The following is a 23,492-nucleotide window of genomic DNA, read 5'->3' as shown; positions in this document are numbered from 1 at the left end:
AGTCTCTCTCAGCCTTGCCAGCATTAAGATGGGTGGACTTCAACTCCCCGGATTCCGACGTCCACGCATCTTAATGCTGGCAAGGCTGAGAGAGACTGCCTTGGAGGGGAGGCAGACAAGAATCTAGCAACTCTGCAGGCGGCCAAGAAGCTTTTTTGGCAGTCACACACACACACGCACACACACACACACACACACACGGCAGAAGGAAGGTCTCGAAGCGGCGCCCCCTGGCCCTGGGGCTGAGACGATCTTGGGCCTTCTCCCTGCAGGGAGACCAAAAGGAGTGAAGGAGCAGGACGTGTACATCTGCGACTACCGCCTCGACAAGTCGGCCCACCTCTTCTACAAGATCCACCGCAACCGCTACCCGGTGTGCACCAAATCGTACGCCTTCGACCACTTCCCGAAAAGGCTGACGCCGAAGAGAGACTTCTCGGTGAGGGACGCCCTCCGGCGACGTGCCGCGTGGCCCTTGGCAAGGGAGCCCCCAGGCCCTTTGACCGCCTCCCTTAATGGGTCTGAACGTGTTCCTTTAAAAACCCATAGTCGCGGCTGGGATTTCCCTCCGTGGCTGGGAGGCCCGTCACTGGCCGTGGTGCTCCTCGGTCTGCGGCCGGAGCTTTCCCCAGCCCGGCCTCAGTCTCCCCAGCCCTCCCCTCCCTTGGATGACCCCTCTCTGAATGACAGGCCTTGAGGCGCCAGGGAGGTTCACTGGGATTCGCTTTTTCTGTTGCAGCCTCATTACGTGCCGGACAACTACAAGCGGAACGGAGGCAGGTGAGTCCCTTGGTGGTGGTGTGCTGACGCCAGCCCTTCGAGGCAGTCCAGGCCAGGGAGCCCAGTTCCGAGGTGCTCTTTCTACCCCTTTGGACTCAAATTTCCCTTGTCGGACCGTTGTCTAGGCTGCGGCCCTTCCTCCTGTCTCCCGAGGTCGTTCTCGCCACATCTGTTTTATGGAGGACACCTCCAAGGCAGTGTTTCTCAGCCTTGGCCGCTTTAAGATGGGTGGACTTCAACTCCCAGAATTCCCCAGCCAGCCAAGCTGGCTGGGGAATTCTGGGAGTTGAAGTCCACCCATCTTAAAGCGGCCAAGGCTGAGAACACTGCTCCAAGGCTTTCAGGTTCGGATTCCCTTCAGGGTGGCCGTGCAGACTGCCCTGGGGAGGCTGCGCAGACCCTCCTCCCTGCCGCCGAGAAACAGACTCACCCCTCCGTGTTTTCCCTCCCAGGTCGTCTTGGAAGTCCGACCGTTCCAAGCCCCAGAACAAAGACCTGGCTCCGGAGGAAGAGCCCCTGCCGCTCCTGGAAGAGGTGGCCACCAACCCTGAGCCGACTCCTGGCGAGCAGCCGGCCCACCCCGAGGAGCCCGAGAAGGAGGCCCCTCCCCAGGAGAACGGCGAGGTGGATAAAAAGGGGGAGGAGGGCAGCCCTGTGCCCACAGGGCCTTGCACCCTGGAAGAACGCCGGCACCTGCAGCGGGAACGGCTGAACCAAATACTTCTTACTCTCCTAGAGAAAATCCCAGGAAAAAACGGTAAGGTTTCCTGCTGCCCCTCTGGAAACAAGCATCTCGCCGGCATTCCTCCCCCCTCGTTTCCTTCCTTTCCCTACAGCCCCCTTGCCTGGGGAGATGGTCACTAGCCACACTCCTGAAGTCCCCGTTGGACTTTGGAAACCCCCCCCCACTTGCAAGGAGTCTGTGTCCCTTCCTTGCAGTCTCCTGGGTTCCATGACCCACCCACATCCCTATTTTTTTAAGTTTCTTTTCATTGGGATTTGCGGCAGTTGAGCCAAGTTAGCCAGTTCCTCCCACCCCTTCCAACTGCTTTTGGGGGAACGCTGCTCCAAAAATGGTTTCAGGATTCCACCCGGGCTCCTCCCCCAAGGGCCCCTGTGCGTGCCGAGGGTCTGGGTTCTCTTTCCGGCCTGGGAAAAACCCCGGAAGACTGTTGCTGGGGTCCGGCTAAGCCAGAAGGCTCCCGAGATCTCTCCGGGCCTCCGGGAGCACACTCGGCATTCCTTGGTGGTCTCTCTCTGCTTCCCGCGCAGCCATCGACGTCACGTACCTGCTGGAGGAAGGATCCGGGCGGAAGCTGCGACGTCGCACCCTGATCCTCCCAGAGAGCAGCTGCAGGAAGTGAGCCCGCGGCCCCGGAGCAGGGCGCGGTTCGGAGTTCTCCGGTGTGGCCGGGTGCGAGACTGACAGCTGGGCAAGGCCTTGACCGACCGCCTTCCTGCGCCTTTCCACGCGTTGGGACGGGGTGGTGGAGCAGAAGGAAACTGACGACACGGTTCTGTAGCACTTACACCCTGCGCTTCCTCGGGTGGGCAAGCCACCTCCCTCCCCCCAGGAGCGCTCGGCGGGATGCGTGGGGGGCCGGGCACGCCTTCTCGTCCCTGTTAAAGGTACTAAAGGAAAACCTTGGGTTCTTTGTCCCAGGGACAGTCACAGTTTAATTTATTATCCCCCCCCCCGCCCCACCTCGCTCTGACGGCCACGTTCAGAGGAAGGAAAATGAAGCGTACCCTGGGGGGGCAGCGGCAGAGCACCAAGTTCGGACCTGCTCTCCTCCCCGTGCGCCTCATTGCTCCTGGCCCTGCCCGCCTCCGAACGGGCAGCCGGATGGCGGGGGGGTTAAGGGGACAGCGAGTGGCACCGCCCGGCCCCCAGAGGTCCAGCATCCAGAGCCTTGGCAAACCAGTCCCTGGTTGGCGCCGGACGCGACAGAGGAAGAACTTTGCGGCTGTACATTTTGCACAGGATGCGTCCCGTTCATACGGATGCCCCAAGGAAACCGTGGTTGGTTTTTCAGAAGCACTTGGTTCCACGTCGTGCAACTTGAGGTGGGATGGGGAAAGGTGAAGTTTCCTTTGTTTCTCTTTCTTTCTTTCTTTCTTTCTTTCTTTCTTTCTTTCTTTCTTTCTTTCTTTCTTTCTTTCTTTCTTTCTTTCTTTCTTTCTTTTTGTATTCTTTCCACTGCAGAGAATTTTTCTAAAGCAGGTCCAGTCCTAATGGCACCCTGTTGGGTCCTCTCCGCCTCCTTTTTCGACTCTCGTTTCCTTATTATTATTATTATTATTTTGTTTTTAATCATCTCTCCCCTCCCCCCCTTTTTTGTAATGAGCTGTCGTTCTCGTGCGTCCAGTGTGTTGTGAAAATTGGGGGGGGGGAGGGAGGGGGGAAAGGAGGAGAAAAAAAAAAAACAGCAAAAGCTGGGCAGGGGAAATCCCTTTCACTACACGAACCGTCGAACAGTATTTCTGAACGAGTATTTGTTGCAAAACTGTAGACAGTTACCCACTGATAACACTACTTGTGTTTTGATTTATTTTTTTTTTTCTTTTAAAAGAAAACTGTACAGCTTAAAAGCGTCTGTCTCTTAAAGAGGCAGTGTATTTCGTACTGTCTGTTTCTCGGCTGGAAGAAAGGAACCGTTTTTTTTTTTTCCTGGTTTGATGCAAAGCCCCACATCAGCCCCGGACTCTTAAGGCAGGGAAGATGGGACTTTTCTGCAAATCTGCCGCCTTCCCTCGCCGCGGACAGGTCAGAGTTCTGCACTGGCTCTTTAACGTGGCTTTACGCTCTGTCTCTCTTCGGCGTTCATATGCATATTATGGTCCTGTTTTCGGTGTCCTTATAAACGAATCCTGTTTTTAAATGTGCCAAGTTGTATATATCTTAACCTTCCTTTTCTTGCGTGATTGTAAAGCAATATGGTAAACTCTCTCTCCATGTTCCTTCCGGACGGACCAAGCTTGTCCACCGCTGTACATTCTTGTTGACTATATAATTCTTGTTTTAATCTTAGTTTGAAACGATGACAGGAGGAAAAAAACAAGGCGCCATTCCATTCAGATCTTACCTGATGATTTAAATGGTTAAAAGGGGGTGGGGGGGGGAAGAGAGAGGGGGTGGGCTAAGGGTGAAAACCAGGGAGGAGATCTCACAGCCCTTTGAGGAAGGAAAAAAAAATATTTTATTAAAAAAACAAAAAGACAAATAAGAAAATTGTTTGGAATATTTTCTTACTGTAGAGAAGCATTGTATGGGAGAACCCAGAGTATATAATACTCAGCGTGTGTCGTGGGGTGGGGACGGGGCGGGGAGGAAAAAATAAAACGCATGTTTTAAAAAGGGGGGGAAAAAGAAAACCTGTTTTAAGTTGCGCCAATTAGTTCAAAAGGGGAGCGGGTGGGATTTTGTCTCAAAATGGTGTTAAACACTAAAGAGAGAGATTAAAAAGTCCTTTTTAAAGAGAAAATAATGATGATGTTGATGATGAAGAAGAAAAGTGTGCCCAGAAGTGAGTTGAGACACTAACTTTGCCATTTTTATCTTTCTTTTGTTGAAAGAGCAAGTAAATAAATAAATAAAGCCGATGATTTTTAGACAATCAAATTCTAGATAAGCGCGAAGAATTTGTGTTGGCTTTTTTTTTCCCCTCTCCTTTTTTTTTTTTTTTTTAAAAAAAAAAAGTTTTTTGGCTTTGTTTTCTTACTGGTGTAGAGAATTACTGACTTTTTACGAGGGGGGAGAAAAAAAAAATCGGGATTGTGGGGTGTGGGGGGGGAATGTTATTTTGTATTAACTCGAGACAGACCATGTTTCACCCGATTGCTGATAGAAGCCCAGGAAAACGACGAAAAAAGATCGCACTACGTTTATGGCAAACTAGATACAAACTCTTTTTAGTCTGCATGGGATAGGCCGTGTGGTTGCTGAGAAGAAATGCTGCTAATATATTTCCTTTTTACAAAAGCATATCTAAATAGACCATTGTTTTGATGTTAATCTTTGTAAATTATGTATTACCAATTTTAACATTGGATGTAATTGCATAAAAAAAAAAAACAAAGCCTGCGTCTCAAATATTGAGAGATTCTAGTATTAAATGGAAAAAAAACATGTTTCTTATTTACAGTTTCAGGGTTTTCTTTTTCATCGTTTGCTCCTCTCCTCCCCCCCAATTTTAGGTGCTGTTTGGCCCCAATTTTTGCCTTTCCATCGGATGCTGCGTTAAAACGTAATGCAGCGGGAACCTGGGTCCTCCCGGAAATGGTTGGAAGGGGGACCAAGGGGTGACGGTCTTCAAATATCGGAAGAACTGGGAGATTCCAGGGAGCAAAACTGAGACCCCGCTGCAGATTAGGTGGCCCTGGCTAGTGGTTAGAGCTGTCAATCAAGGAGAAACGGTTGGTTCCTTTAGCTGGAAGGATTTGGGCGGAAATGGCTCCGCCACGCAGGTCGCATCCTTTGCAGGTTGGCTGTTGGGCAGAGAATGGGCTCAATGCCTCCTGCAGGTCCGCCCAACTTTTGTGGATTTTGTGAGCCACCACCAACAGTCGCCACTCCTGCCCCCCACCCCCCAATTAACAGCACAGCCTTACACTAAATATCCAGGATATGGGAAAAGGGTAACAGAATTTTTGATTTTCTTGGCCCCTGGAGTTGCAGTGTGTGATTTCCCAGTTTTCATTCCCCCCCACACCCCAGGTCTTTGGGAGTTAAATTTCTAGTCTTAGGGAATAATTCTTCCAGCCCAGTAGGACGCTGGAAGGACCCAACCTTGCACAGGGCAAGCTGGTGGCCACTCCTTTCAAATTTGCTGATCCCTGCCAGCCGGCTCCATCGTCCTCCTTCCTTTTTCCCCATTATCCTTCAACAAATGTATGTTTGGTTGGTTTTGTGCCCCCACCTGCACCCCAAAGAGTAAAAGTTGTGGCAGAAAAATTCAACGTGGTGCGCAGATCAGATCCTGGAGGTGAAAGTAAGCACGTTAAGTCAGCATGTCTGTAGGTTGAGTCATGGCAACTGGATTACTTCCTTTTTGGTTGAAAAGTTTCACTGCTTGTCCAAGCAGCTTCTCCAGTCTGGGCAAAGGTTGGTGAGGGGACCCCATAGATGTCTTCCAGGGTGGCTGCATTGTCCCTACACCTGAATGGCTGTCAATTGTGCCACGGAGGTGTGGATTGTCTCTGGGATGTCTTACTCCTAAATCCCTTGTTCATCCCCAAGTGGATCGTTAAGAGTGGCCTTCCTGGTGGTCTTAATCTTCCTGGGGACTGATGAAAGAGCAGCATGAAAAATGGGGGACAGGTTGTGTCTGAGGCCTCCGCCCCTATTGAGGGAAGGATTTTCCACTTCGGCACGGACGGATTCCTTAACCCCTCTCTCAAGCCACCTATCTTCTCCGTCCAAAATGTGAACATTATCGTCCTCAAGTGAGTGTCCTTTTTCAAGCAGCAAAACGCTTCAGCCAAAAAGAAAGAAAATCCAATTGCCCTGACTCAACCTACAGACAATTCCACCTGGAGGACTGCGAATCTTCATCGACGTGTTAAGCCAAAATGCCTTTCCCTTCATTTATGCAATTGTGGAGACTTTTCCTGATGCTGGACTTCCCAGGCAGTCAGAAGAAGGTGGTAAAAAGGACAGAACCGTAAGAAGCCTGTTTTAATGTGTGTTTTTAAAACCTGGGAACTAGAAAGCTAGCATTGGAGGGAGAGACTAGAATTCAGTCCTGATGTGCTGACTTTCTACTTCCAGGGAGTTCGTTAATTAGCAAAGCCTCACAGCTCAGACTTGAAGATGAAGCTGTGATTTGTTCAGCTGGGTCATCCTAAATGTTAAGGCCTCTGTGCTGCTGGGAGGGCTGCTGGTTGGGATGTGCGGATTTGGGGGTGGGGGGTTGAACTGGACCCCTGTGGAATTCTGGGAGTTGAAGTCCACCCATCTTACAGTTGCTAAGGTTGAGAAATGCTGAACTCGGCCTACGGTGATAAACGTCACTGCATTTTCTGTTCAATAAGGGCAGTGTTCCTCGACCTTTGCAGCTTTCAGATGGGTGGACTTCAACTCCCAGAATTCTCCCATGCTGGCTGAGGAATTCTGGGAGTTGAAGTCCACCTGTCTTAAAGTCACAAAGGCCAAGGAACACTGATTAGAGAGAGAGAGAATTGTAAGCGGCAATTTTTGGTGGGAGGGGAACTGCTAATGCAGTTTTCATGCAAAATCTGCTGGGGGAAAACCAGTCCTTTTGCCAGCTTGCCTTGAGGGCATCAATCTTTGTAGGACATGGTAAGCACCCAGCTTGGGTTTATGGTCATGAGCTTAAGGCCGTCTCACACTCGGGTTGGATTCAGGCCCAGGTGTGTTAATGCACAAATCTTTGTGGCAAAAACGCTGGGTGCCCCATAGATCCCAGTCACTGCTGTTCTGTCCACCATTTCTAAACTTAGGAAAAGGCTGCATTGGCAGCCTTTTCAATAGACCCCCAATGAGGGTGAAGGTGAAAAGATCTTTTTTCCTACTGACTTAGCTACCTACAGTGCTTTGGAGCAGTCAAGAACTGGCTCCGCAGCCGATTTCCAAAAGATCCCCTGGTGTTTGTCCCGAGATAGGCTGCTCCTGATCCTGGAGGCTCCCCTTCTCCGCCCCAGCTCCAAATCCTCAGCATCCATCCCAAAGCCTTGACATCTTCCACCGACAGCCTGCCCCGAGGCGTTGCCTTTATTTATGTGTTTGTTTATCACATTGCTAGCCCCCCCCCCGAGTCCTGAAGGACTCTGGGCAGCTTCACCCAAATTTTAAAAAGAACTTTAAAAATGATAGCTTGAAGGAACCACATCCCTTTTTAAAATAAAAGTTGATGAAATAAAAACGACCCCACCCCCCATTTCTTTAGCTTTTTCCTTAATAAAAGAACAACACCTCGGCTTGATTTGGGCTTAAAATGAGCTTTTAATGTTCCCCAAAGGATGGAGAAGACCCCTTTAAAAGTTTCCCATCTCTAGGCGTTTTTGTTTTTTTTTAAAGATGCCATTTCCATCCTGCACCACCAGGGGGAGCTGAAGGTGATGGTCTTTGAAGTCATCAATCGGATTTGACTATTTGTCAAAATAAACCAACCGTGGAAAAGAGGAATAAAAGGCAAAATTCTCTAAGAGGCCACGGTGGATTCCTAGCGACCGAGTTTGATGGGCAGCTGGCTAACTGGTTCCTCCCCGTGCCTCTTGGGTTTGGACCAGGAGCAATTCAGATGCACAAGAGCCGGCTGGTGGGCTGGCGTCTCAACAATGTTCTTTATTTCCCCCTTCAACATACGCAGCGTCCCCTAGAAAGCGGAGGGGGCTGATTTCAGAAGGAATCAATGGACAGATCGCTTGGGAAGGGGGTGCAGCAGGAAAAAAAAAAGGAAGGTCAATATTGACATCTCTTCCACTTAATCCTGATCAATGCAAAGGACTTTCACTCTGGCCTTAGAAGCAGTGGACATCAGACCGAACCAGCAGAAAACATTAAATTATATACATATATATATATATATATATCAATCTATATATGTACACAGATATATTCAATATACACATTACAGGAAAATGCTCTTTCGGTGGGGCGCAGGGCCGTCGAGGGCAGCGGACGTGAGTGGCAAATAAAAATCTGGGGTTCCAGGCGGGGAACGTGGAGACTGGTCCAGGCACCCTCTGGGTCCTGGGGTACTCATTCCCCCATCGTCCCCAGCCAGCTTTGGAGGTCAGAGAAAGTGGAGCCAAGCCTTCCAGCAGGAGCCAGGATGGAAATCTGGACGGTGGTAGAAACGGCGCCCGGCCGTAAAGTGACCCCTCGTGATGCTTTTGCTGGACTGGGAATCTTAGTCCATGATGCTCCTTTGTAACTTGGTGCTAGTTTTTTTAACAGTTGGGAGCTGAGCCAGCATCCTTGTTCCTGCTTGCCTGTTCCACCATTCACAAGATGAGGGAAGTGTAGCCCACGGGGACGAGGCCCTGGCGGTCCCCGGAGAAGCATTTAAGCCAGTCCTCACCCACCGTCTCCATCACCTGCAGGATGTCGCCTTTGCAGAAGGCCAGCTGCCCGGCTTCGCTCCCCGCGTGGTCGCAGAGCGCCCGCACCACTCTGGAAGGAGGGAGACCAACAGGGCCAAAGTTACTGGCAAGATCTGGGAGGGGGGAGGAAAATGGGCCTGGTGGGATGTGTGGGCATCAGCCTGAAGTTCATGCTGGGTGAAATGTGTACAGGTAGTCCTCGCTTAACAACCATGATTGGGACCAGACTTTTGGTTGCTAAGCGAATCCGACCTGATTTTACAATCTTTTTGTGGTGGCTGTTAAGCAAATTGCATGGCCGTTAAGCGAACCACGTGGTCGTTAAGTGAATCACCATAGGCATTACGTGAATCGTGGTTCCCTATTGATTTTGCTTGCCAGAAGCTGGCTGGGAAGGTCGAAGATGGCAATCACATGACCACAAGACACTGCAACGGTCATAAATGCGAACCGGTTGCCAAGCGCTCAAATCATGATCATGGGACCGTGGGGACGCTGTGGCAGCCATAGGTGTGAGGACCGGTCGTAAGTTGTTTTCTTCAGCACCATCTTAAGTCCAAACCGTCATGAAATGAATGGTTGTTAAGCGAGGACTAACTGTAACCTCAACAGACAGGAACCTTCAAGGAAAGCCGAACCACGGCCAGGTTCCCAAGCAGCCGGATCCAGATCAGGGAACCGATGTTTTAACTCAATATCCTGGGTGCTTAAAAAGATTTCTTTCAAAAGAAACCCATAGTAACTTTCTCCGCCCGATTCGCACATTGCTGGATTGCTAACTGAGCTGATTTGAGGGGCTGGGGGGCAGTACAGGGGGAAAATAAGGCCCCAAATGGGGCAATGTTGTCCTTTAATCTGGTTTTAAATCCTTCAGGGTGCAAAGAGAATCCAGCTCGCTGGCCTCTGCTGCCACAGAAGTGCCAGGGGAGCAGGGAAGAGTGGGATTTCCAGAACTGGAATAAAATGGTAGAGGCCTCTCTAAAAACACCTCCCCCCCTTGATTGGCAGCTGCCAAATTGTGGCTGGACCTCAGGAGGGCAGATGTGTGTAATAGGGTGCTTTAAAAAGGGCATGATTCACTGGCTGGCAGTCCGGGCGTCAGCCTGAGCAGAGTTTTTATTTGTGATCCGCTGAGTTGTGCCCCACACTGGTCCAAACCAGGCGCCCGCTTACTTGCAGGTCTGCAATGGGTCTGGGGGACTCTGCTCCTCCCCGTCATCTTGCCAGCTCTTCTCGGTCGGTCTGCCCTTCTTCACGAGGGTCAGCGCAGTAAGGGCGGGGCACAGCCATCTGGAGGGGCGCCTGCTGGGAGGGAGGCATGGATGGGAAGAGGGGTCATTAAATGCCAATTCTTTTGGAAATTGCCCCTCGGATCCAAATGACCGGTGGGGATTGGACTCTAGGTTAAAGGAAGCCCAGGGAGGAGATGGACCCCTTCTCAAAAAAAAAAAAATGGAAATAATAACTAAAATGTAGACCACATTTGAAGGGTCAGCTCACGTGGTTCCCCATGGCCGCTGGTGACATCTCTAGAGCAGTGTTTCTCAACCTTGTCGATTTTAAGGCGTGTGGACTTCAACTCCCAGAATTCCCCAGCTGGGGAATTCTGGGAGTTGAAGTCCACACGCCTTAAAATCGACAAGGTTGAGAAACACTGCTCTAGAAGAATTCACAGGCTGGCAATACTGGCTTTTTAAAAAATATTAACCAAATCCCAGAACTCTCCCATTCTGGTAACAAGTTTTTAGTCCTTATGGAGGCAAAACCCAGACGGGCAGCCCATCATTCCTGTTTCTCCTGAGGGCGGCAACTATTCAAAGCTATGCTTCCTTTCACCACTCCATGCCCAGTCTGTTTAGCGGGCCGTGGCCCCCCTCTCCTCAGCATTTCTCCAACCCATCCATTTTAAAGGGCGTAAACAAAAGGCCATGCCCGCCACGTACCTGGACCTGGGCAGACTTGAATCCGTCTCATTAGGAGCCACTGGGGACTTGGCTCCAAACAGCCATCCGAGCCACTTTTCTTTCCCACTTCCAGCCTCAGGATCCTCGCCGGCCTCCTGGCTTTCTTCCAGATAGACTTCTCCTGCCTCAGGAGGAGCCATTCCCGGCTTGGGGGTCGCTGCACCTGAGCCTTCCCCCTGGCAGACAGATGGCTGTTTTTCCATCTCAGGGTTATTTTTTCCAAAGCCGGACAGTTGGGGGCGTTCTTCTGCTTTGGTGCCGGTATCTCCGGCCACAGCTTGGCTCTCCTTGATGGCCTCCCCCAGGGCCATCCGCAGCTTGGTCCACTGTGAGTGGAGGGAAGCAGCGTCCTCTTTCGGAGCCTGGATGCCGGATATCCAGCCCAGCGGCTTCCACCAGCTTGGCACCTTGGCTTGGCTTTCCTCCCCACCAGGCTGGGCATAGGGTGGGCTTCCGTGGCTGCGCAGCGTGCTGGCCAGCCGATCTTTCCACCCCAGCAGTCTCTGAGGCAGAGGCAAATCCTGCAAGGGTCTGGATGGAGCCAAAAAGCCATCTTCCAGGTGGGCAAAAGGAATCTCGGGCTTGGATAAATCCGGCGGGCTCAGCCCGGAGCTTTCCCACATGCCGGCACCTGGCTCGGGAGGGGTGGCACTCGGCGGGGGCATCGGCCGGACGCTGAGGGGCAGATGGCGGTGCTCAAACAGCAGGTCCAGTTGAAAGCTGAGCACCGAAAGGGGCTGCAGCGAGAGAAGCAGGTCCTCAGCCCAACGGCAGCAGTACCTCTGGCTGAGCAGCAGGAAGGCGGTGGGCAGGTACAGGGCCGAGATCAGCTCTGTTGGGGGTGGGGGGAATTGCACAAACCGGTCAGAAGCATGAGCAGAGAAGAGCATCCTAAATGATAAGATGATTCGGGGAGAGCACAGGAAGGACAAAAGACGCAGGACAGGGCAAAGGGGCGTTTTAACCAGAATCAAGCTCCTAGTCCTTAGGGAGGCCAAGAGGTAAGATTTTCAGGGACTGGGGAAACTGGGAAAGATAGCCTCTATAGTGCCTTCGAAACAGTGCATTCATAATTAAAGTCAGTAATAATCACGGCTTTGCTACCGGGGCTCCGGAGACCGTGAGCTGAGAATTCAGCTAAGCACCCCCTTTCTGGGAAAGGGGGTCTCCGTGCCGCCAAATTACCTGAGTTCCTTTGGAGCTGCGCAAACCATTCTTCGACTTGCTTCAGGCTACAGAGGAGAGAAGAGAGGGAGGTTTGAGCCCCAATTTAGCCCGATGCCCGAATCCCCGAAGCTTCTCAAAGGCAGGGCCATGTTCAAACGGGGGCGAGCACATCGATTTGGGGCCACGTGCCACCCCAAGTCTCTTTCAACACCCCACCATCGTTGTGTCTGCTGCCGCTTGGCCGTATCATCATCACCATTTATTACACTGATGGGCCCCCCGACTCCCTGCAACGCTGGGCGCTTTGCGCATGGCGAAAAGCATTGAAACACCCGAAAACCACCCAGCCGAGATGGCAGAGATAACAAACCCCAATGGGAAGAAAAGGGGGCATTGGACCCTGGAGGGAGTTTCTAGCCCTGCTTATGGCTGGAACAGCCACGATGTGCCAACTGGCCATGTGCCAGGCATGACAGAGGTCTAAGCCATGCGCCAGCAGAATGACATCTTTTCATTCTCTTGTTTGCACGCTCGTTTCCAGCCCTCTTCTTTTTCATCCTCCCTTTTCCTGACTTCCCCCCCCCCTTTATTTTTTACTGGTGTAAGAGAAACGGGCATCGTTGTGCCAAACCAGGAGCTGCAGGCGGCTTCTGAAATGAAGTTCCCTGTCTCCGAAGTCTGCCAGATCTTTCTGGCACACTTGGCTTTGGTCTTCCGCCTTACACGCCAACTCACTTCAGCAGGCCCAGGACGAACGCATGGAAACGCTGGGGGCTGCTCCGGAGTGGGGCCAGCCGAGACACCCGCCAGTACAGCGCGGTGAAGGATCGGGTGTGGGGACCTGGAAAGGCAGATCGCAGCATCCTTGGGTGAACAAGGGTCTTGTGTGAACCCAAACAACTGGTTTGACACAATATGGGAACCCCATGGGGAAATTTCCCCAGAATCTGATTTTTAGAAGAAGAACTAAAACTACACATTCTAAGCTTCTAGTCCTCAAGACTGGGAAGAGCGCTTTGAGGCTGTTCAGGGGAGCCCCTCGACATGCCTAAACTGGTTGCTGAATTAAACCGTTTTCTGGGTTTGAATCCTAGACTAATGAACCGGCTGGGTTTCCACCACCTTTTAAGCCTGCCCCCCGCCCCCAAATTAACCAAGATTAAAGTCAACAAATTAACCAAGGTGAAAGCCAACCCACTTGGCCTTGAACTGTCCTGGCTGAGTTTGTTGTGCAAATCCCACCCTCAAGGGATAGGGACTCAAGCCATTCTGCCAAAGAGTCTCCTGGTCTTAAGCTTGCACCAGTTTGGCCTAATTGCACAAATGTAGATTCAGGGTACGGGCAAAAGTTATTTTATGTTGCTTTGTTATTTTATGAGCTTGGACCATTCATTGGAGCTCCCAAATGTGGCGTTCTTTTGATGCAGAATGGAAACGGAATGGAAGTGATTTGATTCTTCTCCAACACACACACACCACAATCCGAGTAAAATAGTCCCTTCTGCTCCATTCACTTCTCTACCACCCATCCCCAGCACTACCTACCTGGCCTGGCAGAGGCTTCAATGACACTCCATGGAGAACTGGGCCTGTGTCCCGTGATGACATCCTTCTGAAAAGGCTTCAGGCCGTCACCCACCAGGGCATGCAAGGCAGGGCAGAGGGTATTGAGGACCAAATACCCCACTTCCGGGGTGAGTTGACTGTCCCCCAGCTGAGCCTGTGTGGGGCAGAAAGGACTGTGCCAGCCGTTGGCAGCTGGGGAAGACCAAATAACTCACCCTCCCTTTGCTAATTGGTAATTAGCATTTCCTAATTAAGCCCCACCAAATAAAGCAGGGAAACTGTCCTTCCTTGGCTTCTGGCCAAGCAGCCGAAAGGGAGCAATAAAATGCCACTGTGTGCCTATGCGCAAGGCAAATGTTTGCAAGGGAGATGCTGGTCTGCCTGACTTATAATTCCCCCTCAGTTCTATTGTGTAGAATTGTGCAGCTGAATCACACCGCCCAGGATTGCGATGAGCTCAGCCTCCAGCTGGTTGAACGCATGGAAAGCCCCCCCACCCTTGATATCCCCAGGATTCAGCTTTGTCTACTCTGCAGGGTGGTTGTGCAGATAAACGGGGGGGCACGCTCAGGGGGAGGAGGAAGGATCCGAAGGCACTGCAAGAACCCGACGCGCCAAAACCGACCTTTTGAACGAGGTTCCTGGCGGTGCTGAAATGAGCCACGATTTTGTCCACGGAGACACTGACTGCCACAAGCAGAGCTAAAAAGAAGCAGACAATATGTACATTTATTGTGGACTGGAAACCCCTTACAGGTAGTCCTCACTTAACGACCACAATTGGGACCAGAATTTGCTTGTCATTAAGTGGTCATTAAGTGAATCCGACCCAATTTTATGACCTTTTTTGCGGCGGTCGCTAAGTGAATCACGCATTTCCCCATTGATTTTCCTTGCCAGAAGCTGGCCGGGAAGGTCAAAAATGGCGATCACGTGACCCTGGGACACTGCAACGGTCATAAATACGAACTGGTGTTCAAGTGCCCAAATTGTGATCACGAGACAGTGGGACACTGTCATAAATCAGTGGTTTTTTCAACACTGTAGAAAGTCCAAACTGTCACTAAACGAATGGTTGTTAAATGAGGACTACCTGTATGGACTTTTCACGTGAAACAGAAAAAAATGAACTTAAGATTTATGGTTTAGATGATTAGACAGGATAGATTATAGAAAGAAGAGAGTTATGTTGTAACCACACAGGAAGCGGTAAATTTATAATTGTACTTATAATTGCTGTAAAGAAAATCAGAAGCTACTTCTTTGTACAGTATCTTTTTTATTGCTTTTCTATTTTTTTTTCCTTTCTTGCACTTTTAGCTTTGATTTCTTTCTTTTTCTTTTCTTTTTCTTACTTTTGATCTGTTTCAATCACACTGGGACTAATTTTGGCAGCCATAATTTATCTGTTATCTATTAGCATTCTCTGTCTCTCTCGTTTCTGTCTTCTCTATATCTATCTATCTATCTATCATCTCCATCTATCTTTCATCTTTATCTTTCACTATATATATATATATATATATATATATATATATATATATATATATATATATGTAATTATCTATCTTTCATCTTTATCATCTCTATCTCTATCATCATAATCTTTCATTTTATCTATCTGTCCTCTATCATTATCTATCATTATCTATCATCTATCTGTCTATCTATCTTTCATCTTTACCTGTCATGAGTACTGATGGCGAGCAGGAGGGGGCCCTGTCCAGGGGGGAAAAGGCAGGCGTAGTACTGAGGAATTAAGCAGCCATTCAAAGAGACACAGATCAGACCCGCCTTAACTTTCGGGGTTTATCTGTCTGGGTTTTCCCACGCTTCTTCAGTTTGTTAGGATTCTGTCTTATGTAGCAGTGATAAACACTAGAGACCTATTCCTTGTCTCAGCGTGGTTCCTGGCTGTTAGGACAACACCTATCATCTTTCTTTATCTATCTCTATCTCTTTCATCTCTTTCATCTTTATACCTACCTATCATCTCTCTATCTCTCTATCTCTCTATCTCTCTATCTCTCTATCTATCTATCTATCTATGTAATCGCCATCTATCTTCCTTTCCTCTTTATCTTTCATCATATATCATTATCATCTCTATCATAATCTATCTTTCATTTTATCTATCTGTCCTCTATCATTAACTACCATCTACCTACCTACCTACCTACCTACCTACCTACCTATCATCTATCATATCTGTCATCTTTCATCATCTATCTTTCATCTTTATCTATACCTATCTATCTCTATCTATCTATCTATCTATCTATCTATCTATCTATCTATCTTTCATCTTTACCTATCTATCATCCCTGTCATCTTTCATCTTTATCTTTCATTATCATCACCAATCTAGGATCTTACCTTTTTTCTGTTGTCGCAGCTGTGTCGAGACTTGGCCCACCTCTGCCCTCCAGGGGCATCCTCGGAGTGGGACGCCACCAAAGGACTGAGAATGTCGAACTAGGGGGGGAAAACGTGGAGAAAATGAGAATTGACCTGCATTAATCAGCAGGCTTGCTCCTCTGTGGGCATTGGCATGTGCAGCATGATTGGTTGGTTGGCTGAGCATTCCCCACCCCACCCCTCCACGTTTATGCTCTTTCTTCATCCCAGGATAAGGCTAGTTCTCCTCTTTGTTTATTTTTAAAACTTCGCCAGATCCATAGAAAAGGAAGATGTAGGTCAGGCCTTGCACGGGTCTGCTCCCCTACGGCGATCCAGGTTAATTCCAGGCGACGTCCCCAATGCAAACTCTGAGCCCTCTGCGGTTTCTCAATGAAATGCAACACCAGGCTGATATTTTAAATATTGCACTACCAGGGGGCCGGGATGAGCATCTCAAAGGCTCTTGAGTTTACCTTGGTGGGTTTTTCTGATGCAACTTATTAAATCGAGGGAGGCTGATTTTTAATTTCCTGCCGCCTCGCTGCAGCCACCCACCTCTCTGGCCCGGCTTCTTCCACGTTTTGAGTTGCTGCCTGCTCAAAACGATGGGACCCCGTTTGGGAACGGCCGAAGCAGGGAAGGGAAACCGAAAGGGGGCATTGAGAAAGGGGAGGCTTACGTTGCTGGGGAACTCCTGAATCCTTGGCTGTCATAGTGCCACAAGACACTCTCCCCCAGGGACCCCTTCCAACCTGGTTTCCCGGGGGATCTCGGCCTCCAAGCTCGGGCACCTGGTGGGTCGGGAAAGCTAAGATGGGGAAGGTTTTGCTGGAGGGGAAGAAAGGCGAAAACAGCACGGCCAGATCAGGGCTGCTGAGAAAGGGGAGGATGCTCCTGGCTGGGGGGGAATATGCCCCAATGGGTGAGAGGCGGACGGGCAGCAGCTTGTCCGGGGACAGCACATCGAAAAGTGATCCCTGCCGGCCAGCCAGCAAGCAAACGTCTTCGCAGGAGAGGGTCTTCAGTCTTGGGCAAAAGGCCGGACCTGGGGGGTCAGGGGACGCGAGTGCCACGCTCTCCAAGCCAGGATTGTTGGACACGGGGGAGGAGGGTTCAGCCCCCTGCCCCTTTGCTGGGGGGGAGAGACAGATGAGGGGGGGCTGAGGCTGGCAGGGAATCAGAGGGACCTGGTGGGCTGCAGGTGGTGGGGGAGAAGGACGAAACGTGCAAAGCAAGAAGAAGCCGTACCAGCATCCCGAAAGAAAGCAGCCAAGGGTTAGAGAACAAGGTGAAAGTTGTGGGGGGGAGATGTTGGGGAACCGGAGAACGACATGTGGATGGCACGGGGGGGGGGGGGGGGAACAGCGGCAGGGAAGGGAGTCGAGGTCCGAAAGCAGGGTGAAGGTTGAAGAGACAGGGTGGGGGGGGAGAGAGAATATGAGAAGAAAAACGTTAATTCTGGACACCACCACAGACAATAAAACACACATATAACAGGGGTGGGGCACAACCCCCCCACACAAATCCAATACCTCCCCATTTGGAAGCTCTGCACCCTTGCATCCCCCACAGCGGCTGGGATTTGGACTACAGTCCCCCTCATCCTTTTCCTTCGCCACCTCTGCTGTATGGGTTCTTTATCATGGTCTGCAGTGAAAGGCGGAAATGGGGGGGGGGGCTCCATGCAGCTGGTGGAGCCGAAAACAGCCCCCCTCGATGCGAGGAGAGTGGCCTGACCTCTGTTTGAACACTGGGCATCCTCACACACCCCTGGCGATCACCGGGAGAAGAGCCCAACTCGGGTTAAACCTGGAGTCTGGCGTTAAACTGTTTCCCTGCTGATGAGCGAAGCTAAGCCCAGATTACCTTTTGGGGAGGAACCTTCTGTTTTCCAAACAGGAAGGGCAGCTAATGCAGATTCTTTAATTCAGGGTCTGCCTGCCCTCCTCCCAACTCCCTCGGCCGTTTAAACAGCAGGGAGAAAAGAAGGAAGGGAGCTTGCAAGAGTCTAGTTTGTTTGCAGAAAAGGGAAATATGGAAGAGCGGGAACGGGACAAAAGAAAAAGCGATTTCCGTATCAGCAATAAGAGTTAATTTGTTTACAGGGGGTGCGGGGAGGAGTATTAAGGAAGCAAAAGAGGAGGGCAGTGGAAACCCTCCTTTCCGGATCAGTTAGCCAATCACAAGCAAATTTCCTAGTTTTCACAGGTAACACGGTTTAAGGTGTGCATTCAAAGGCAAAGAGAGCTTTGTGGAGGGGGGGGGCGTTCATTTGGGCTCTTTTATTCGATCCGGAAGCTTTCCAACTCGGAACAGCTTGAGATCATTTTCCCCCCCCCGTGGGAAGGTCAGTTGTATTTTGAGGGGCCAGCTGCAGATCAGGAGCCTGTTTTAAAATTCATTTTTAATCGTCGTGCAGGAGGGCGATGCTCAGCAGAGGCTTTTGAACCTGGCCACTGTTCGCCACTGCAGGCGGTTAGGAAGGAAAGAGGGCCAAAATGCAAAATTCATCCGTTGGCACGCAGAGTAAGCTATCGTGTCTCTGATGGGGGTTTTTTTTTGCTTTTCAAGTGTTAGTGCAGAAGATGTATGGCATCGGTATTAGGAAGGAGAGCATAGGGACTAGAAACCCTTTTCGCCCATTGCTGGGCAGTGCAGCCGTTAAATTGCTGCATTCGGATGCAGGGAAGCAAGACTCTGCTTGTCTTCTGAATCCCTAACCCTCCTTTGCCGCCAGGATGCCTTGAGGATGGGCAACCCAACATCCTTGGATTGTCTCGTAACCCTGCGAGGTAGGCTCAGCTTCCAATCCGAGCCAGACTTTGCATTCAGGATTCCTCACACCAAGGCTAATATCTGGCCCTCAACACACCACACTCATCAAGGCTCTTCTAGACGACAAGGACAAGGAATGGGGAGGGATCACATGCAGGGCTCATCAGCAGGGAATGAAATGAAGGAATGGGAAGAGACGGAGGGAAGATTTTTAAAAGCCCAAAGAATTTCCTTTTGGCACTTTGCTCGGTTCCCTTGACGATCCGGGGCTACCTTAAACCTTTGATTCCGGTCTGACTGAATAAAAGGCAGGAAATAAATAAGGCGGGGAGAGTCCACGTTAGACTCACTGTATTTAATTCTAGGTAAGCAGAAAGGAAGGGAAAGCAAAGGCGGCTCTGTCTGCTCATTTTTAGAATTCCTGATTCAGTTCCTGATTATTCCCAAATCCCAGATTAAGCCCCACTCCTGCTTGAAAGGAATTCAGCGAGAAAACTTCCCACAGGCCTTAATGCACCCCAACATTCAGAAACTTGGTACCTCACCTACTGATCGGACGGACTGGGCAAAAGTGGGCCACGCAGATTCTTTTCACACGTTCTTAAATTAGGGGACAGATGCAAAGAGCCTTGACTTCACGCAGGCAAGCTTCTAACTTCCCCAAAAGTGAAAGGGTAAGTAAATAAATACAGGTAGTCCTCACTTAACGACCACAATAGGGATTGGAAAACCGGCTGTTAAGCAGCGCAGTCATTAAGTGAGTTACCACGTGACCGGACCTGTTTTACAACCATTTCTACAATGGTTGTTAAGCGAATCACCACAGTCATTAAGTGAGTCACGGGTTGTTAAGCAAATCCAGCTTCCCCAATGGACGTTTTTTGCCAGAAACCGGCAAAAAAGGTTGCAAATCGCGATCTTGTGACCGCGGGACACTGCAACTGGTCGTAAATGTGAGCCAGCTGCCAAGTGCCCAAATTGCAATCACGTGATTGCAGGGGTGGTGTGACATTTAGCGAAACTGTGAGTACAGGTCGTAAAGCCCTTTTCCCGAGGCCGCCGTAACTTCAGGCCGTCGCTAAACGGACGGTCGTTAAGCGAGGACTGCCTGTAATCGTTTTGCTGCCCTCAGTTGCCTATATATAGCAGTCTCTATTGACCTCAGAATCCTGGCTGGAATGCTTGGGTTATAACTCTAACGAAGGCTATTGATCGATCAATACAAGGGGGAACTTCTTACCCTCAGTGACCCTCCTGTCTCCTTGCTCTGCTTTCTTGCCAATGTCAGGATCCCGCCTCGCCTGGAATTTGGTCCCCAGGGTTCTTCCAAGCTCCTGCTTGGCTTCTCTGTCCTCTCCCTCTTCGAAACCCCCTTCCACAATAGGCTGTAGACCCAGCCGAGCTGTCTTCCTCCGAGGCGGGATGTCCTTCGAGCCCCAGAAATGTCCGCTCAGCGTCAGCTCCGGGCCACTCGTCTCTTGCGCAGCATGGCCATCGGGTCCCCCTTGCCCAGGAATCGCCCGGTGATGCCCTGGGTTGCCCACCTTGGCGGCCAGTTGGCTGTTCTGCTTGCGGTAACGGAGGTCCTTGAACGTGACGACCCCTCGTTGGAGGCTGCTGGTCGGGCGGGACGGTTCTGTCGGGGGCCCGGGGGTCTCCTGCCTGTTCGCCCAGGATTGTTCATAAGAGGGAGGCATCTCCGTGTCGGGGGAAAAGACAATCAGCCAATCGCTTTGGTCCTTCTTGCCCTGGCGAACGGGCGGCATGACTGCAGCCTTCTTCCGCTTCTGCGCCAACTCATGGAAAGAGGTGATCGTCTTCTTGGGGGCTTCACCTTGGGGTTCACCGTGGTGGAACCGGCAACTAACCGGGGCAGGAGCAGCCACGTCTGCAGACGGTTTCCCTCCTTCGCTTCTTCTCAGCCCCTGAAGCCCCCTCTTGGTCCTGGGAGGCACCGGGGGAGGCACGCTTCCAAAGCGAGGCCCCGCTGGCATGGCTCGGTTGGAATTGATGTCCACCTGCCCCAAGGAGATGTTGTCGGAGGTGACCTCGCGGGCCGGGAGAGCGTTGCAGTTGGAATCCAGTCCCGGGCCGAGACGGGGGGCTACCGGCACAGCAGGGGGTGCCCTACAGGGGCGGACAGGGGGTGGGACAACCGGGGGAACTCTGGTGGACCCAGCTTGGGGTGACCCGACCAGGCTTTCCGGGCAGGGAGGAGTGGTGTCCGAAGGGGACTCCAGCGAGCTGCTGCTGTACAAGCTGTCTGGACTGTCCCAGACGTGGGTCTCTGGACGTCCCCCCACTCGGACGTTAAGGTTTGGACCGCCATCTTTGTGGTTGGCCACGGGAAGGACATTCTGCGTGTCCTCCAAGGGTACAATATTCGGTTGGCTTTCTGGACTTCGGGCCTGTTCAGCAGGGAACGGCTTGCAGTACACCGAGACAGGAGACTCGTCCAGGCTGAGGTCCGAGCAGCTGCTGATGGAGGACGAGGTTGGATCTGAAGGAGAGCCTTCCTCCTCTTCCTCCTCCTCCTCCTCCTCCTCTTCGTGGTCCACAGTTGGGCAGTTGGTCAAGGAAGGTTGAGTCTGGAGGCCCTGTTTCACCTCCAAGGACACAGAGTGAGCCTCACAACACTGGCACGGCAAGGCTGGGTTGTTCGAATTGGCGTCCACCAGCTCGCGGACCAGGTTCCCACCGTGCTGCTGACATTCGTGGCAACCCGCTTGCTCCATTGATGGCACCACCGTGCGGGCCTCTTCCTGAAGTTCCGGGTGGCGTGAGAGGTGGAGCCCCAAGGAGATGTGTTGCAAGTGGACGTGGTTTAAGTTGCAAATCAAACCTTTTTTGGGAGACTGCATGGCTCCTGGGCGCAAGGAGAGAGAGGGCTTAGGACCCACTACCCCGTCCGTCGGTTCCACCCAAGTTTCTGTGAAAGGGAAGATCAGAGCGTCGGGCAATCAAGAAGAAAAGAAAAGGGCCGGAAAAGCAGGTGGGGAGAATGCCGGAGGAGAAAAGATATATATACAAATTTATTAGGCCGCCCAACTCACACATGGTCACTGCTTGGTCTACTTTCCCTCTCTCCGCGAAGCAAAGCAGCATTTGTCGGCCATCGGGGAATGGCTTCCCACCCACCCCCTTGCAGGGTTTCCTGCCAACTTTTGACGCTGAATTGATTCAGATTGATGGGGCGGGTGGGGAGGTTGGATCAAACGGAATGCCTGAAATGACTTTTGGATTTGGGAGCGTGGGGCCTAGCGGTCCCGAAGCCTCTTTCTAACAGTGGTCAGGGGCTTGGGGAAGGGCCAAAAGACCTAAGGGGGGCAGCTGATGTTTCAGAGGTGGACTGCCTCGGTGTAGGGAGGCTTGACAGATAGCTCTGCTTGATGGAGGCCAGCCCTGTTGCAACTGAGAGCCTGCCTTTGCAAAATCATCTGGATTCAGTGTCATAGGCAGCCAGCCTCCCTTCTCTGTTCCTTCCTTCCTTCCTTCCCCTCCCTCCCTTTTTTCTTTTTCTTTTTTTCCCTCCCTCCCTTTCTTCCTTCCTTTCTTTCTTCCCTTCCTTCCTTCCCCTCCCTCCCTCCCTCCTTTTTCTTTTTCTTTTTTTCTTTTTCTTTCCCTCCCTCCCTCCCTTCCCACTCTCCATATCTTTTCACCAAGGTTTCCATGAGCTCATTCCTCCCCACTTGTAGTGTCCCCCCCAAGACCCCCCCCACATTTGTGGCTTAAATATCGGCAGATGCAGTCTGAGTGCTGGGAATAGCAGGTGTTCTAAGATGTTCCTCCTCTATTATTCATCAGCCTGTTACTCCTTTGCAAGCCCTTTCTAAGCCAGGCTTGTTCACCCTCACCCTTTCCTTTCCAAAGCTATTTCCCCCCCCCAGCGCATCACGATAATAATGCTATCGTACATCAAAACGATAATGTATAAATAAGGCATGTAAAGCCTTTAGGGAAGAAAAAAAAAGACTGCTTTTCAAGCCCCACAAGTGGGGCAAAGGCACAAGGATCGCCAATCCCCATTTCCCAGGCAGACTCCTCTTGGCTGTGGAGGCTCTACTTATCAGTCTCTCCAAGCTGCAAATTGATGTTTGTGTGTGCGTGTGTGTGTTATTTCCCAGGCAGACTGCTCTTGGCTGTGGAGGCTCTACCTATCAATGGTTCCCTCAAAGATGCCAATTGATTTGTGTGTGCGTGTGTGCACGTGCGTGTGTTATGAGAAGGGGGTAAATAATGATTTGGAATAATTCCAAAGCAGAGTATGCTTTGTCCCTTCCAACAGCGCAGATGGTAGAAAGACTGTTCTTTGGTGTGTGGTCCTTTCCCTTATCGAATCCTCAAAAATTCAAGAAGAGGAATTGGGGTTCCCATGACAACAGAGCTGCCATGTGGCCAACTTCTCCCTCTTCAGCCCCTCCAGCCCTCCCCGCGCCCCCCAGCAAACGCAGAAGTATAAAACCCAAAATCAAGAAGGGAAAAATTGTCTGCAACTATTCCCAAAACCCTTTGCACCCAGGGCAGACCGAAACACAACTCTGGCATCCATCCTGTCTGGCTTTCGTCCTATCGGGTTGGAGCTGATTTCTTAAGCGGCTCGCTCCGCAAACAGAGAGGGAGGCTGGTGTTAATTTTCTTCCATCTGGGTATATTCCTATTGATGGGTCTGCCTTAATGATGGCGGCTTTGCAGTGGAGGTGTGAACGGGCTGGGTTTACATTCTGGGGTTTTATTTTGCTAAAAGCTGCCCTGGCTGTCCAGGTGAGGATTCTC

General features: G+C 51.0%; 2 protein-coding genes across 3 annotated transcripts in view; one reads left to right on the top strand and one right to left on the bottom strand.

The window, feature by feature from the left end:
- ASH1L (ASH1 like histone lysine methyltransferase) overlaps positions 1 to 3,842 on the top strand; it is a 55,427-nt gene extending 51,585 nt beyond the window's left edge. Inside the window, exons 25-29 of one of the 2 annotated variants that reach the window (XR_010068820.1) lie at positions 277 to 439; positions 740 to 780; positions 1,233 to 1,537; positions 2,053 to 2,409; positions 3,354 to 3,842. Coding sequence is in view for 1 of the 2 variants with exons in the window: in XM_063316830.1 (XP_063172900.1) it covers positions 277 to 439; positions 740 to 780; positions 1,233 to 1,537; positions 2,053 to 2,144 (601 nt within the window). In the remaining variant the exon portion in view is untranslated. Of the gene's footprint in view, positions 1 to 276; positions 440 to 739; positions 781 to 1,232; positions 1,538 to 2,052 lie in introns of both variants that reach the window. The other variant, XM_063316830.1, reaches the window with a different exon arrangement.
- Positions 3,843 to 8,306: 4,464 nt separating this feature from the next.
- Positions 8,307 to 21,606, bottom strand: RUSC1 (RUN and SH3 domain containing 1). The gene is made up of 10 exons (XM_063317205.1): positions 19,960 to 21,606; positions 16,624 to 17,139; positions 15,921 to 16,019; positions 14,170 to 14,246; positions 13,524 to 13,698; positions 12,714 to 12,819; positions 11,997 to 12,043; positions 10,791 to 11,643; positions 10,021 to 10,152; positions 8,307 to 8,917 (listed from the first exon to the last, which is right to left on the bottom strand). The coding sequence occupies exons 1-10, from the start codon at positions 21,578 to 21,580 to the stop codon at positions 8,749 to 8,751; spliced, it is 3,795 nt and encodes a 1,264-aa protein (XP_063173275.1). The 5' UTR covers positions 21,581 to 21,606; the 3' UTR covers positions 8,307 to 8,748.
- Between the last annotated feature and the right edge of the window lie 1,886 nt (positions 21,607 to 23,492).

This window comes from Candoia aspera, chromosome 17 (genome assembly GCF_035149785.1).
Source record: "Candoia aspera isolate rCanAsp1 chromosome 17, rCanAsp1.hap2, whole genome shotgun sequence".
In the NCBI taxonomy this organism is placed as follows: domain Eukaryota; kingdom Metazoa; phylum Chordata; class Lepidosauria; order Squamata; family Boidae; genus Candoia; species Candoia aspera.
Note: the sequence above shows the minus strand (reverse complement) of the source record. Positions and strands in the feature narration are given on the sequence as shown.

Coding starts and splice junctions, on each gene's coding strand:
- RUSC1 (XM_063317205.1), bottom strand. CDS start 21,580: ATGCAGTCTCCCAAAAAAGGTTTGATTTGCAACTTAAACCACGTCCAC. Junction 16,020..16,623: donor TTCAGGAGTTCCCCAGCAAC/GTAAGCCTCCCC, acceptor TTCCCCCCCTAG/TTCGACATTCTCAGTCCTTT. Junction 10,153..10,790: donor TCAAGTCTGCCCAGGTCCAG/GTACGTGGCGGG, acceptor CCTCCCTCCCAG/CAGGCGCCCCTCCAGATGGC.